At 34.1% G+C, this 14967-nt stretch overlaps 2 protein-coding genes across 7 annotated transcripts in view; one reads left to right on the top strand and one right to left on the bottom strand.

Moving 5' to 3' along the window:
- Positions 1–7758, top strand: part of LOC126968756 (tyrosine-protein kinase Src64B) — a 123663-nt gene extending 115905 nt beyond the window's left edge. For 3 of the 6 annotated variants that reach the window (XM_050813879.1, XM_050813872.1, XM_050813881.1), the window contains 5 exons: positions 799–936; positions 2164–2374; positions 2965–3218; positions 4176–4363; positions 5561–7758. In XM_050813879.1, the coding sequence (XP_050669836.1) occupies positions 799–936; positions 2164–2374; positions 2965–3218; positions 4176–4363; positions 5561–6295 (1526 nt within the window). In that variant the 3' untranslated portion in view covers positions 6296–7758. The remainder of the gene's footprint in view (positions 1–798; positions 937–2163; positions 2375–2964; positions 3219–4175; positions 4364–5560) is intronic. The other 3 variants (XM_050813882.1, XM_050813888.1, XM_050813898.1) reach the window with 2 other exon arrangements.
- On the bottom strand, positions 7748–14455 carry LOC126968908 (adenosine 3'-phospho 5'-phosphosulfate transporter 2). Its single transcript, XM_050814083.1, has 5 exons — positions 13895–14455; positions 13218–13444; positions 11145–11371; positions 9563–9744; positions 7748–8275 (listed from the first exon to the last, which is right to left on the bottom strand). Exons 1-5 carry the CDS (start codon positions 14188–14190, stop codon positions 8098–8100), a joined length of 1110 nt encoding a protein of 369 aa, XP_050670040.1. The 5' UTR covers positions 14191–14455; the 3' UTR covers positions 7748–8097.
- Positions 14456–14967: the final 512 nt, after the last annotated feature.

Genomic DNA, 14967 nt, shown 5'->3' with positions numbered 1-14967 from the left:
CAAAACTTAAAACCAAAGAGGCCAAGTGCAAGTTGGACTCGTCCGTAAAGGGTTCCGTAGCAAAATATAAAGAACTTTACTATACAAGTTCTTGTAGTTCGTTATAAATTTGATCGATATTTTAATAATAGTGTATTTTTTTACGATTATGTGATTGATAATACGATTATGACGTATTAAAAAAAACTAATTACTAGATCTCGTTCAAAACAATTTTCGGAAGTTTGCATGGTAATGTTCTTCAAATTTATTTTTTATTTTTATCATTTTCTTATTTTAGAAGTTACAGGAGGGGGGACACATTTTACCTCCTTGGAGGTGTCTTACGCGCAAACTATTCATATTAGAAACCTCAATATCATTTTTGAATATCTATCCACAAATACTCCACACGTATGGGTTCGATGAAAAAAATTTTTGAGGAGCCCCCAAAAATGATTGTTTTTTTGTCTATTTTTGTATGAAAATCTTATTGCGGTTCACAGAATACATCTACTTACAAAGTTTCAACACATTAGTGTTGTTATCACTTTAGTTCTTAGTTTCGGAAAAAAGTGGCTGTGACATACGGACGGACAGACAGACATGACGAATCTATAAGAGTTTCGTTTTGCCATTTGCTACGGAACCCTAAAAATCTATGTCCCTTACCTATTTTATGCAAACATTGTTCATTGTAGTATAATAGATACTTGTATAGGTTTTCTGGCCGCCAGATTATACTGAGATCAATAGAAAATTTCTCTCAGTATTGACTGTAGTTTTATGATGCTAATATAAAAATCTGTGTCGTTTCAGTGTACCCAGCGTATAAGAAGAACGAGCCGGGGTTCACTGCGTGTCCGTCGCTAGAGACGCGCTACACCGGGGAGCCGAACAACCGAGCTGTCGCGCGGAGGCCGGCCGATATTGTGCGGACGAGAAATCCAGGAGCATGTGAGCATAATCTGTTCTATGTCATAGTAACGTTTGAGTGACTTTAGCAGGCAGGCCTTGGAACGCAAACGGTACTCGTGAGTCGTGATTGGTGGTTTTTGAAGCTGACGTAAGATGGCGGCCTGTCCCCATCTCAATGCGCGGACTAGTGGAGTCGGATTGTTCACAATTGCAAAATATATTTTTGATGAAACCTCAATTTTAGAAAAGTATTCAAAGTTACGCCATGTATGTTATGTATGCTGCCTGCCAGAAAATCGAAGTAGGGCGAGAAGTCAGCCGGAACCAACCTTACAAACAAAATTGGCATTCTTGAAGAAGTCTAGTTTAAAGTAAAACTGATTTATGTAGATATGTCAAAAAACAGATACATTTAAATAACATTCCCGATGTCTATAAATCTATCACTGAACGCATAATCGGAGATGCACATCACATATTTATTATATGGACATAAATGTAGACAAGGCTAGGAACAGCATTTAAATTTAACGGTTATATTCGTATCGATTGTATACATATAACGTTTTTAATCCGAACGGAATAATAGATTATTTCGTTCGTAGTACAAACATCAACGTTATTTTGCAAATAATAATTATATGACTTCCACCTCATTTACACCGGTAGTGTTTCAAAGAGATGTTTGACTTGATCTCAACCGACGAATTCCACCATCACACCATACGCCAAACTAAAATGTCATCCTCACCAATTAGATATCTGGCGTTTTTCTACAGTGCGGTTTTTGTGGAATTTACTTCCACGTACAATCAAACTCTAAAATGAGCCTCTGTGCATAGAATTCTGTTAGTTTTATACGACATGGCTTCCTTTAAAAAAGCACCAACACACGCCTAACAGGCAGAGAACGCTAGTCATTTGTCTGACATTACATGAGAGTATGTATGGGCGGCGGTGAAAATATTTGACTGCAAAAATTTCTTAAGTGAATGATTATAGAAGTAGTTGAACATTCCACGATCAGATATGAAAGGGGCTAGATCAAAATGAGATATAAGTAAGTGTTGTTTGGAGTAAAAAACTTTGAACGAGCACTTTATTACGTGGATATTGAATATATTTAACGCAATTTCGAGTAAAGAATCGCCTTGATGAAGTTTTCATTACTATCATGTCTTAAAAACACACCGTTTGTATTTTGTTTTATGGATTAGCTTATTTTTTAAAACATGGAAATATAATCGACGTAAATGGCCTCTCCAGGTATATCCAACGGTGGTCGGCGCGTTGTAAAAGCGCTTTGCGCTTACACGGCCCGCGCCGAGTCAGACATATCTTTCCGGAAAGGAGACCGGATGGAAGTGTTGAGCGACGCCGAACCCGACTGGTGGAGAGTGCTGCACCTCACCAGCAGGCGGGAGGGTCTGGTGCCGGCCAACTTCGTTGCAGAAGAGAGCTCGGTTGAGTGTGAAGAGTAAGTAGCAGGGACAATATTATGATTCTTGCCTTGAGGAGTATCATAATGACTTAAGGAGTGTTGCAGCGCAATATAACCCCAATCACATTCCTAGTACCTACGCCGCTATTTTGTGTGGTTGCAGTTTTGCCCCAAAAATTCTTTAGAAAGGGTTTGTATTGCAAGAATCAATCTGAAAGAGTCACTTGTTAGATATATTAATGGCTGTCCTAATGTACGTAGTTTTATGTAGTCAATAGATATTTTTATTTCTTGCTTTCATCTCACAAAGTCCTGCTCCTTGGAAACAGGCTATGATTGATCAGCACAGGCAGATTGCTACTAAGTGAGAGTTTATATCCTCATACATACTTTTTAGAGTGTAGTGTGCGTTTGCGCAGGATGTGGCAGAGTCTTTTGCTATCGCAATGTAGGTTTTTACTTGCTAGCCATCTGTGCTGTAGAACACGCCAAGTGTAGGTTTGTAAAGTGGATAAGTTAGATTTTACATTTTTAGTTAAATAATAAAGAATAGACACTTGACAAACTTTTTCTTTTTATTTTTGAAGTTGGCTAAAAATATTAAACAAAAACAACCTTGTTTCCAGCTGGTTCTTTCCTCACGTGTCCCGCAAAGAGGCAGACAAACTACTTCTGGCTGACATTAACCCTCGCGGGACATTCCTGGTGCGGCCTGCAGAGCACAACCCCCACGGATTCAGCCTCAGTGTGAAGGACTGGGAGGAGGGGCGAGGGTACCACGTGAAGCACTACAAGATCAAACCGCTGGACAACGGCGGGTTCTACATCGCCACCAACCAGACCTTCCCGAGCCTGCCTGCGCTCGTCATGTCCTATACGAGTGAGGGATTTCATTATCTGTACTTTTTGTACTTTATTATTCTCTATACTAATATTGTAGAGAAAAAGATTTGATAGTTTGCTTGTTTAGTATGAACTCGAATACGAAGCCATTTTGAAACATCTTCACTAATAGAAAGTGTAGGTAATATGGGCTATATTGTAAAATAGAGAGTTGCATGCGCCGCTTCTTCTCTCTCAGAGTGCCATTTATTTCCGAAGCGGTAGTAGTGTCTAGTATATTAAAAATGAAATCAAAAAGAATTCTAAAGGAATCAATTTTGAGAAAATAAATGCCTTTCTCGCCTTTGATATAGATCCCTTTAGACGTTTATAAGAGTGTTAACTAGGGTATAAATAATTTCCCAATACATGGTATTATTGGATGGGTGCTGAGGAAACTATTTATAGTAGGTACCTACATAATATTATAAATTTATGATACCTTTAGGTATGTAATATGTATATTGATAAACGAAGCGAGGGTGAGTCGCGAACAAGTTTTATGAGGAAAGGGGCGAAACGAGCAGAGGTTCACATGATAGTAAATGATACGCCCTGCCCTTTCGAATTCCAATGCCCTTAGGATTCTATTTCTTAAATAAACGCCGAAGTTTTGAGGGCATCGCAATTGCGTAAGCAATCTCATAGTCATGAGACATAACCTACCCTGACATCCTGAGCAAAGAAGCCAGTGAGAGGCTTATTTATTTAAAAAAATGCGGTTTTTGTTTTTTTTTTAATCGGGCCCGAGATTCCTAGATTGTTCGCTATTCCTCATAATTTCGGATTTCATGCTGTAAAAATTCACAGAGTTCAATATAAGTACAGGATATTACTCTCTTGTACTATGTTGTGACTTGTTTAAAAAATATCTATACTTCTTTTAGCATTAGCTTTCTCAATACATCGAACTTAGCTTAGCTTAATAAAAATAATGTGTACTAATAATTTTCAGAGAACGCATTAGGTCTTTGCCATGTACTGGCGAGGCCGTGTCCGAAACCTGAGCCACAGATGTGGGACCTGGGACCCGAGTTGAGAGATAAATGGGAAATACCGCGGAGTCAGATTCAGCTCATCAAGAAGTTGGGACAAGGGAACTTCGGAGAGGTGTATTATGGCAAATGGTGTAATAATATTGAGGTGCGTATCGCAAATATATCATGAGATATATAATTACTTCTGTGGTTACCATGAGCATGGTATGATGACAGAGGCAGACGGCAACACGAAGCATGAGTGCGGATGAATTCAAATTCAAATATTTTTATTCAAAATAGGATTTAAAATCACTTATTGAACGTCAAAATCTACCACCCATTCAAAAGAGACTGCCTCAGACCTGAGAAGAATGGGCGCAAGAAACTCAGTGGGCTTTTTTTTTTAATATAAAATATGGATTACAATGTAATATCGTAGAATAAACATTTATAATTAAAGAGCCTGAGGGTGTTCGCTTTATTGCCAGTCCGTGGTGTCATTAAGAAAATCGTTTATGCTATAATAACCTTTCTCACACAAACGTTTTTTAACAATTCTTTTAAATTTATGCGGTTTGCCTAAAAATACTTTCATTTTCGTATATATGCCATCGTGAATCTGATCATAATAGCTATTTTAGTATACAAATATCAAAGGGACTTACTCCTTCAAAACTCAACAAATAATTTTTACTATGCTGTTTTATCCTAGGTCAAATATAATTTATTTCTCACATTTTTAAGTAGTTTAAAATTATAAAATGCCATTAGCATTTTTAAATGTATATTGTAGAAGAAATTTGTTGTTGATGTTATATTATACCCCTTAATATATCTTTTGCCTATTTAAATAATTTTTCTAAATGAATAATGTTTTAATATTAACTTGATGAAATATAAGTAATGCTCTAAAAATTTATGTCCTTTTCAAAACTTGACTTCAATTTGCACTTATAATTGGGGTGACACCTAAAAAGATATGTGTTAGATATTAACAAAATGTATTGGTGCTCTTGTTGTTAGAGCAATAAATAAATAAATAGACTCAAAACCTTAAGTTTTTATCAAGATCGCGACTCATGATCCGGATTGGACACTCAAAAAAGTTGGTCTAGTCACAAAAATGAAGTTCAGCTTCCACCTTTAATTTAGTGTGTCCGTGTAATATGGACGGCATTACCACATAGCTGGTAATGCTATCCAAGTAACCCTGAAGCTGATGCTTCATGAACCATTCCGTCTAATCCCTGTGCCTTGTAAACTCTTAAAAACTACCGTACTATCATATACCGCATCTTATCACACATAAGCTGGTAAGTTTAATAATTAATTGTTAATAAAGTGTTTGTTTGTTGAACAGGTCGCCGTAAAAACCCTCAGAGAAGGCACAATGTCTAAACAGGCTTTCTTACAAGAAGCTGCCATCATGAAGAAATTCCGTCACAAAAGACTCGTCGCGCTTTACGCCGTGTGTTCTACTCAAGAACCAGTATATATCGTGCAAGAGTATATGTGCAAGGGTTCCTTGCTAGAGTTCCTCAGAAACGGCGAGGGAAAAGCTCTCCACTTTGAGGATTTAGTCTACATAGCCGCTCAAGTCGCATCCGGCATGGAGTATCTGGAATCAAAACTATTAATACACAGGGACTTAGCAGCGCGAAATGTCCTCATTGATGAGAATAACGTAGCCAAAATATGCGACTTTGGCCTAGCTAGAGTCATAGAAGATAATGAGTACTGTCCCAAACAAGGATCGAGGTTCCCTGTCAAATGGACTGCCCCGGAAGCAATAATTTACGGACGATTTTCAATCAAAAGTGATGTCTGGTCATATGGAATCCTACTAATGGAACTGTTTACTTATGGACAGATTCCATACCCTGGACTACATGGTAAAGAAGTTATCGAACAGGTTGAGAGAGGTTATAGAATGCCAAAGCCAGCGGGACATTACTTACCCGATGATATATATAGATTGATGCTTCAATGCTGGGATGCAATACCAGAGAAGAGACCAACATTTGAATTCCTGAACCATTACTTCGAATCATTCACAGTGACCAGTGAGATACCGTATAGAGAAGTTCAAGACTAGTGCTGTGATATAAAGTTTATTAATGTGACAATTTAGTGACCTCCACTGGCAATGGGATGAAGCTGGATTTTATATTTCATGTATCCCATTGAAACATAAAACAATCAGCTCATTAGCGGAATTAATATTTCAGTTGAATAATTACTATATCGCAGTCGGAAGACAAAAAATGTTTCCAAACGTGCCTACTGCCAAATAACATTATTCGTTCAAGATAGTGTCCAGTGTAAACACCTGTGTATGAGTGAAACAGAACATTAATCATATGATAGGGACAGATTGAAATAGGTCTCTTTACTTCATGGCCAACGTAACAGGAACACAAAACGGTGTCTGGTATTAAGTAATAATTCTGTAAAAAATCAATCGTTATAATTTATTTTTTCCAACAATTGTGGAATCCAAAGAACTTACCACAAGACTTAAAGCTACGTAGGGTCCTTAGTGAGTGGATTATAATATGTGTGATGTAGAATATAAGTCCACATGTCATAATTCCTGTTGGTATTTTTATATGGTGTTTAACAATACAGGAATGTTTGAGCTTGGTTATTATGGCTTGTTTATTGGCTAAGTCTGAACATTATTGGCAAAAATTATGTCCAACTCGTTCTAAATAGCTGTAGTTATTGCAAACACTATTTTCTTATTTATTAACTACTTGCAATTAGCTTTAGGACATAGAATATTGTTTGCATTGAGAGCAATAATACATAGTGATTCGATACAATTTTTTTTTATTATTATACAATTATATTATCAAAAATTATGTTATAAGTTTCATTGGAATAACACAGGCAGTCTGCAGAAAATTCAAAGAACTATTATTTTAACTTGTAGTTTTTGTTTAAATGTCTTACCCTTTTAAGCTTTCACTTAGCATACTTTTATTTATTTATAATCCATTATTAATTGTTTGAAATTGTATATAACATAAATTTATATTATTCCTTGCTTTTGTTAAAAATTTCACATGTTCAAAGTATTATTCACATTTGAATGTGTCCGACAGATCTCTGTCAGACACTTGAATTGAATTGAAGCAACATCACGGTCCAAATTTTCTTAAATAGATTTCAGGAAGTAGTAAATCAACCTACAGAGTTATTGATGTAGCTATAGGACCATATACCAAAGATATTGTACATTATGTTCCGATAGTATAATAAGTGATTAATTTTAGTGTAATTGTGACTAATTTGACCAATATCCCACTTTCCGATGTATTTGAATAAATTGTAATGAAACTCTTGACTGATCAAAAGTAGTTACACAAATAATAACTTGCATTATAAGTATTATGTATGATGCTTTAGACATGTATCAACACTAATATTTAATGAGATTCAGAACCGTGTCCTAACATTCCAATTATTCAAATCACTTTAAACTTGGACACATGTATGGAATATAGATTTATAAGATTTTGTACATACAATGAAATAAATGTCATTGATATATAACATAGTTTTATTTAAAAACTCAACATTTAAAATTTATCATTAATAATACAAATATATCATAAATAATACACACTGGTAATACTTATTCTAAGTATAAGATTATGTACATACAATCAAATAAATGTCACTAATATATAACATAGTTTTATTTAAAAATTGAACATTTAAAATTAATCATAAAGAAATAATATTTATGATTCATTTTAAATAGTAAAACACACTGGTCAATTCTAAATATATATACAGATTAATGTCATGTAAATTTAATCATATATTTTAAAAACAATTTAAAATCTTTACACACTGGTAAAACTTAATTACTCTAAATATATGTCGTGACTACACTGTGTCTGTGTACATTTTACTTCTTATTTTAAGATATTTATATTCAGATTGGTAATATGAATGCAGGTAATGCCATATCTTTTCTAAAGGCTTAGGGATATAGTGTGGATGCTTCTTGCTGTAATGATTTAGATATATGGCTAAAACTACCAGCAAACCTGACCATGCATACCTGGAAAAATAAATTATTTATGTATTTTTACTACTTAATACAATGTAAACTCATTTGCAAAACAAATGGGCGGTTTTAATTATTTCCATCCCTTTAGAAAATACAATACCAAAAGAGGTTTCAATCATTTGAGAATATTACTGGCACATTTATGAAATATATATATATATATATATATATATATATATATATATATATATTTCTAAATTCAAATTTAAGACATAGTGAGACTAAAACAAAAGGCCGACTTCGGCCAGTACTGCAAAGGCAAGGGGAACATTTCGCAGAAGTTTGCTTTGAAGAAATAACTCAGTTATGTTTTGGGCAGCGATTATTGTATTGGACTATACAGAGTCAGTCTTCATAGAATACGGCACTTTAAATGCACACCGGTACATATGAGAAGTCCTAATTGCTTACGTACAACCCACATTAACGGTTCTTGGAGAAAATTTTATTTTTATGGACGATAACGATTATCGCGCTCACCGCTCTGGCGATGTGGAAGCGTATTTTCAAGAGAGTGGGATTCGTCGTTTGGATCGGCCAGCTCGAATTCTCGACCTCAATTCCATAGAACACATTTGGGATGTTCTAAAACGAAGAGTAAGATCGGTGCAATCCGCTCCGCAACTGAAGATGCCAGTGAAACGGGTTATTTACAGGTTAATAATTTAAAAAACGGGCCGCCGGTTTTTTGCAAGAGTGTATTTTAAAATAGAAGGATTGATTGTAAAAGCCTTCAAGTTTAAAAAATGAATTTATTGAATCAGGCGTTACTTTGCGGAAATCCATAATTATACAAATTATTTAAGTCTTCTTTAGTGTTAATTCCGCCAATACCTGTTTTTAAAACAATTCGACACGTGTTTCGCCTCTACACAAGGCATCCTCAGGACGTGTTGTCGAATTGTTTTAAAAACAGGTATTGGCGGAATTAACACTAAAGAAGACTTAAATAATTTGTTTAAAAAATGAAGTCTTAAAATAAACTTTTTGCATAATTTGAATCTAGAACCAGTTTTATATCTTGACCTCTTGACAGAGTCATTTGCCTAAGTGGGTTATTTCGTCATTGCTAGGACTCCAGGGCCTCGTTTGTTTTCTGGAAGAGTCACGAAAGCTAGCTTAGCCACCGACATCCTTCAGCACAGGCAGATGAAGTTGACAATTGGGTCCGTGAACACCGTTTTCCCCATATCCCATTAAGCATATCGTAAGAATCTGGTTGACCAATTCATGCAAAAAAAAATATAAATTAAGAAATATACTATACTAAATACTCACTGAAATACGAAAGGCTTGCTAAACAGTAAAAATGAGATAATGATTGACAGTGCCTTTCTCATGGTTGTGACTGTGACAGCCACCGTGGCGCCACATATCCTTACTAGAGTCAACACAGCCTGCAGACCCATGTAGCCACAAACACTCAGGAAGAATATGTTTGAATATATTGTCACCGATTCCTGAAATTATCAAACTTTTTCTTGTATACTTATATAATAAATTTGTGCTGACTGACTGATTTGTCAACACAACCTCAACCATTGAGGCTACAAACTTAAAATTTTGTACAAATGTTCCTAAATGATGTAAAACGTGTTCCACCCGCATCGAACACATGTTGACGTCCTGAATTCTAAAACCACACGTTCTGCGTGGAACCTCTTGACTCGCAACGCCAAATTATGGAATCAATTAACGATTGTAGTTTTCTCGAACCGATATGAGTCAGCGACTTTCAAGCGTACTGAATACTCTCGGCCGCTATAGCTGGTTCTAGCCGGCATCCTATGCCTAGGACTAGAAGGAGCCTAGCACTTGTAAATGCCCTTATAATCGCCTCTTAGGCGACCCAAGGCGACACCCTTTCCTATTCTTTTTATCATCTAATAAAAACATCTATTAAAATCATGTTTGATATATGGGAAAGCCCCCTTAAATATTTATTTTATTATATTTGCTGTTATAGCGGCAATAGAAATACATAATATGTGATAATTTTAACAATCTAAATATCACAGGATTGGACAGCGGAGTCTTAGTTTACTATATACATACAATAATAACGCTTAGAACGTAATCGAGCCTAAGCGAATTGAACCACTTTCTATGTGGACGTTTATGACCACATACCTAATGTGTACTCGCTCTTAATGACAGGAACTATGAATGAAACTATCGTTCTGAGCGTTATTATTCTATGGCTATATACGTGTCAGATCTTTACGATACTCGAATACTTATCGTATTCGAGTATTGTATAGTGTTAGGGTGACGGGCGCAGTGTGAACATTACATTGGGGTCATATCTATCACATATATATGTGACGTATTGTATTACGACACTGTTATGGGTAGGCTATGCGACTTGTCATTATTTTTAGGCCATCTAATCGGTCCATTCGTACCAATCCAAGTAGGAAAACATTCATTTTACGTTGTTCCTTTCTTTTAAAACACTATGTTACTTAAGAAGAGTTATTAGTTTTTGGCCATTCTTTCGATTGGCATTATAAAATTAGGGGTGTTTTTTTTAAGTCGGTTCGATTCCCAGACAAGGCAAGTAATTTTTAGAAAATCTTTGAATGTAGAATTACTAACTTTTAAAAATAACATAAAGTCTTCTTTCAGTAAAATAGCCTATCTTCGATATTTAAGGTACTTTCCCTTCATGTCCCATAACTTTGAGATATCCTGTATATCATTGTATGCTTGTTCAACTCTCGAATTGTGACTATGGGATCTACTTTACAATTGATAGACTGCAATCACAATAATTGCATATTAGGAAATTGAGACATAATCACACTCAAGAGCCTTAAACTACATATTTAAATATATTATTAAAAACAACAAAACATACCATTAAGCAATAATTATACCCATCTGTCAAAATTCCACTGAACCCTGTTATAAACAGCAGATATATACTGGCTATTGCATATGAGTAGAAGACAACTTCATTATTTGTAGCATTGAATTGTTTCATGGCTTTCTCTTGAACATTTCCAATTATTGCATCACATAACAGTGCCATAGATATTACTACAACTCCAATGAAGTCAAAGTTTGGTGATGTTTTTGAGTCAGCTGTAGAAAATAATAAAAATAAATATATTATCAAAACAAATATTGACATTACATTATGATAAAATATTAATAATTATTGAAATTGCATCTCAAATTAGTACAAGACTTAAAGCTCAAAATGCCTATTCTTTATCAACACTAGAACAAATAGCCATCTTGCAAGAATACAAACTATTAGATCTACAACTCCAGCTTACGGAATTACTAGCTTTTACCCGCAACTTCATGTGTGTGGAATAGTTACATTGGGCAGCATTTTTTATCTATACTAATACTAATATTATAAAGCTGCAGTGTTTGTTTGTTTGTTTGAACCCGCTAATCTCTGGTACTACTGGTCGGATTTGAATGATTCTTTCAGTGTTGGGTAGTCCATTTATCGAGGAAGGCTATAGGCTATGTTTTTTTTTTTTCAAAATTAGGGATCCGTTATAAAGTTGCTATTTTGTAACACAAGGTGTAAAATCGAAAACCTATTTTTGCGTGCGCTGCAAAAACTATTGACAATAGAACAAAATGATGTATAGGCAATATTTTATTACTTATTAAACTATCGCGTGAATTATATTTTATATGGCAAAACAACGTTTGCCGGGTCAGCTAGTTTTTTAATATACTCACTTTGCAAAAAATGCACTACAAACTGCTGTGGTTAATACATTTTTAAAAGCTGCCACTACAGAACTATAGAACTTTCATCCCACACAGGTCTAAATTTCAACCGCGCCAAGCCCCTTATTTGCAATAAAACATAGCCTATGTCCTTTCCTCGCTCTTGTCTATCTCTGTACTAAATTTCATCAAAATCAGTTCAGTGGTTTAGTGGTGAAAGCGTAACAAACAAACATTACATTCACATTTATAATATTAGTAGGGACCATAAAATCCTCAAGTGACCTTTGATTTCAAATAATAACAAGTTGAATAGTAGAGAAGTTAAATAATTTCAAGCAGTATTATTTTAATAAAGCATTTAAGACTAAACAATAAAAAACTGCACAAATTTAATTCTACCTACTATTACTACTATTTCTGCCATATAGGCAGACATATGAAATGAAAATGACTTTATTTTGGAAGAAAATCTTTACCACACTTTAAACAATATAAGTTAAAGAAAACAAAATATAAGGTCAATCTTAAATACAAAAGAAAAAAAAGCAATACTTAATGATGTGTGGCACTAGTCTTCCAAAACTGGATCCTACTCAGTTACATAAAAGATAATCATAATAATGGCATATTTTGCCTCTACATGACATCTATTTTTCAGAGTGAGTCCCTTTTTAAAACAAGTACAGATTGATTAACTTCACTAGTGTAGGTTTAAACATTTTTCCTTAACACTAACCCCATTATTCATAATTGGCCACTAACTTAAAATATTCGCTAAGGAGTGTTTTTTCTCATTCTGACTTAGGTGAATAGAAGAAGACAGAGTGAGAATTAGCAATGCTTTAAGTTAGCAGACTATTATGAATAAATAATAAGTGTAGAATAATACATTATAATGAATTTGTAAAAATCAAAACTGCATTGAACTGGCACTACCCATATAAGAGGCAACACTAGCCTTTCACCACACAGACAGATATATATATCAGGCCTGTGTTCTACAGATTTTTTTTATTAATTAAATATTTAATAAATAAATTATAAAAGAGCTGTACCCTTTTACAAATATTAATGTTGTGAAGAGCAAACAGACTCATTCCGAATATGATGATCACCTACTGTTAACTGGGCCCCAATCAGGTAAAGGCACAGTCATAAGATTCAAGAACCAAGGAATTCAGTTCATTGACTTCAAAAAGTCCAATTGTTACCCAGATTGATGCTAACTTACCAAGTGTAAACATAGTCAACCCAATGCACATTAGGACAGCAGCAATATAATCTAGAAAGCAATATCTCTTCCCCAATATAATAATACTGCCAATCATGACCGGGATTAGTTTACAACTTTTGAATATTAATTGTGTTGGGTAGTTCAAGTAACTGAGTGCCAAGTTTGAAAGTGACATAGTTCCCAATGTAAGAGCAGCTAGTATCGCATATGTTCTCACAGGCACCCTGAAAAGTTCATAACATGAATCATGCAGTAATATTAGTTTTAATTTATAATAACTGAAACACTTATTGGTCCTCATTTGTGTGCATATGCATATTGCCTATAATCATATACACATTATTACTCCTACCAAAAAATCAAGCCCAGACCCAGAGCTTAGTAGCCTGGGTCATCAACCACTGAGGCAAGAGGTTGTTATTATAATTAGTTATATAGTTTGAGTTTATTATTACTTATAGATGAGAAAGGACCTTAAAGAATAGAGCATAATATTTCCAATAGAATGGCTCAATATTTCTATGTTAAATTTGTAAAATACCCATTGCTTAATTTCACAGCATGCTTCTTATAGTTTTTCCTAAAGGTAGGAGGGCAAATGAGTGTTGCGGTCACCCATTTTTAAGTACTATTTCAAAAAATTAATGTTCATTAAAAATATCCCAATGACTTACTTTCGTTTGATTGGATTTCTTATTAAAGATTCCACATAACTTAATGACATGGTTATTAAAAATTGAACAAACGTTATATATAGACTCACTGGTTTTACCTCTGGGTTAGAAAATATTAATTCAAGAAAGTATCCATAAGCAAGATAAAATGTAAATACGAAAAAACAGCACAAGGTAAATTGTACTAAAAAGCTATACTTGGATATATCTATACATAGAATATTTATAGAGTTATCGGACTCTCGATAATTACTTCCATCATTTATTTTGATGATTGTTTCCTTTGAAGAAGTCATTTTCTAGTAAAAACTTAAAATGTTAGTTTAAACTTTATAGTAATATTAGTCCTAGTCAACCCGGCTACCCAATTATTTGATATTGATTAAATCGTTGTACAATGTACAACTATATCCCAGAAAAATTATTACAATTGAATATAATTGTAAATTATTCATAATATTGACTATTACAATCATACTTCATAGTTATTTAAAAATTTAAGTTTGTAAATACTGTATGAAGTATTGCTTTTGTGCTCTTAGAAAGGTCTTAGAATATTGACCTGTGATATTGACAGTTGACACTTTGTTGTTTTTTTTTTATTAATTCGTTCTTTCGAACAGGCTATAGCCAGGGGCCTTACTGCCTTGTCGTTAGTATTTTCATTTCTTTGGTATTTATTATTTTCACTATTTTGTTTTACAAAAAGTCCAATCAAGTTTTCTCATTTCATCTTACATCATTTCCATTTTCCTTTTCCAATTATGTATATTCGATAATCTTACTCGACAGTCTTAAAGTCATCAGTTATTTTACCATTTCCGATAATGTATAATTCTCTAAAGAATATTTTCCATATTTTCCTTTTAGTAAGTCCAAATCCAGTAATATAGTCTCTAATAATTTCCCCCTTTTCTTAAAGTCAAATCCAGTGTAATTTGCATAACTTTTTAGAATAATACCTACCTATTTACATTATCTGTTCAGTTCGCGAATTGCGCTATGTTATTACTAGTTGTATATGTACAAGTTATAACGTATTTACATAATTATAAACAAATTCACAACGTACG

Source organism: Leptidea sinapis, chromosome 1 (assembly GCF_905404315.1).
Source record: "Leptidea sinapis chromosome 1, ilLepSina1.1, whole genome shotgun sequence".
Classification (NCBI taxonomy): domain Eukaryota; kingdom Metazoa; phylum Arthropoda; class Insecta; order Lepidoptera; family Pieridae; genus Leptidea; species Leptidea sinapis.
This window is presented reverse-complemented; position numbering and strand designations above follow the sequence as displayed.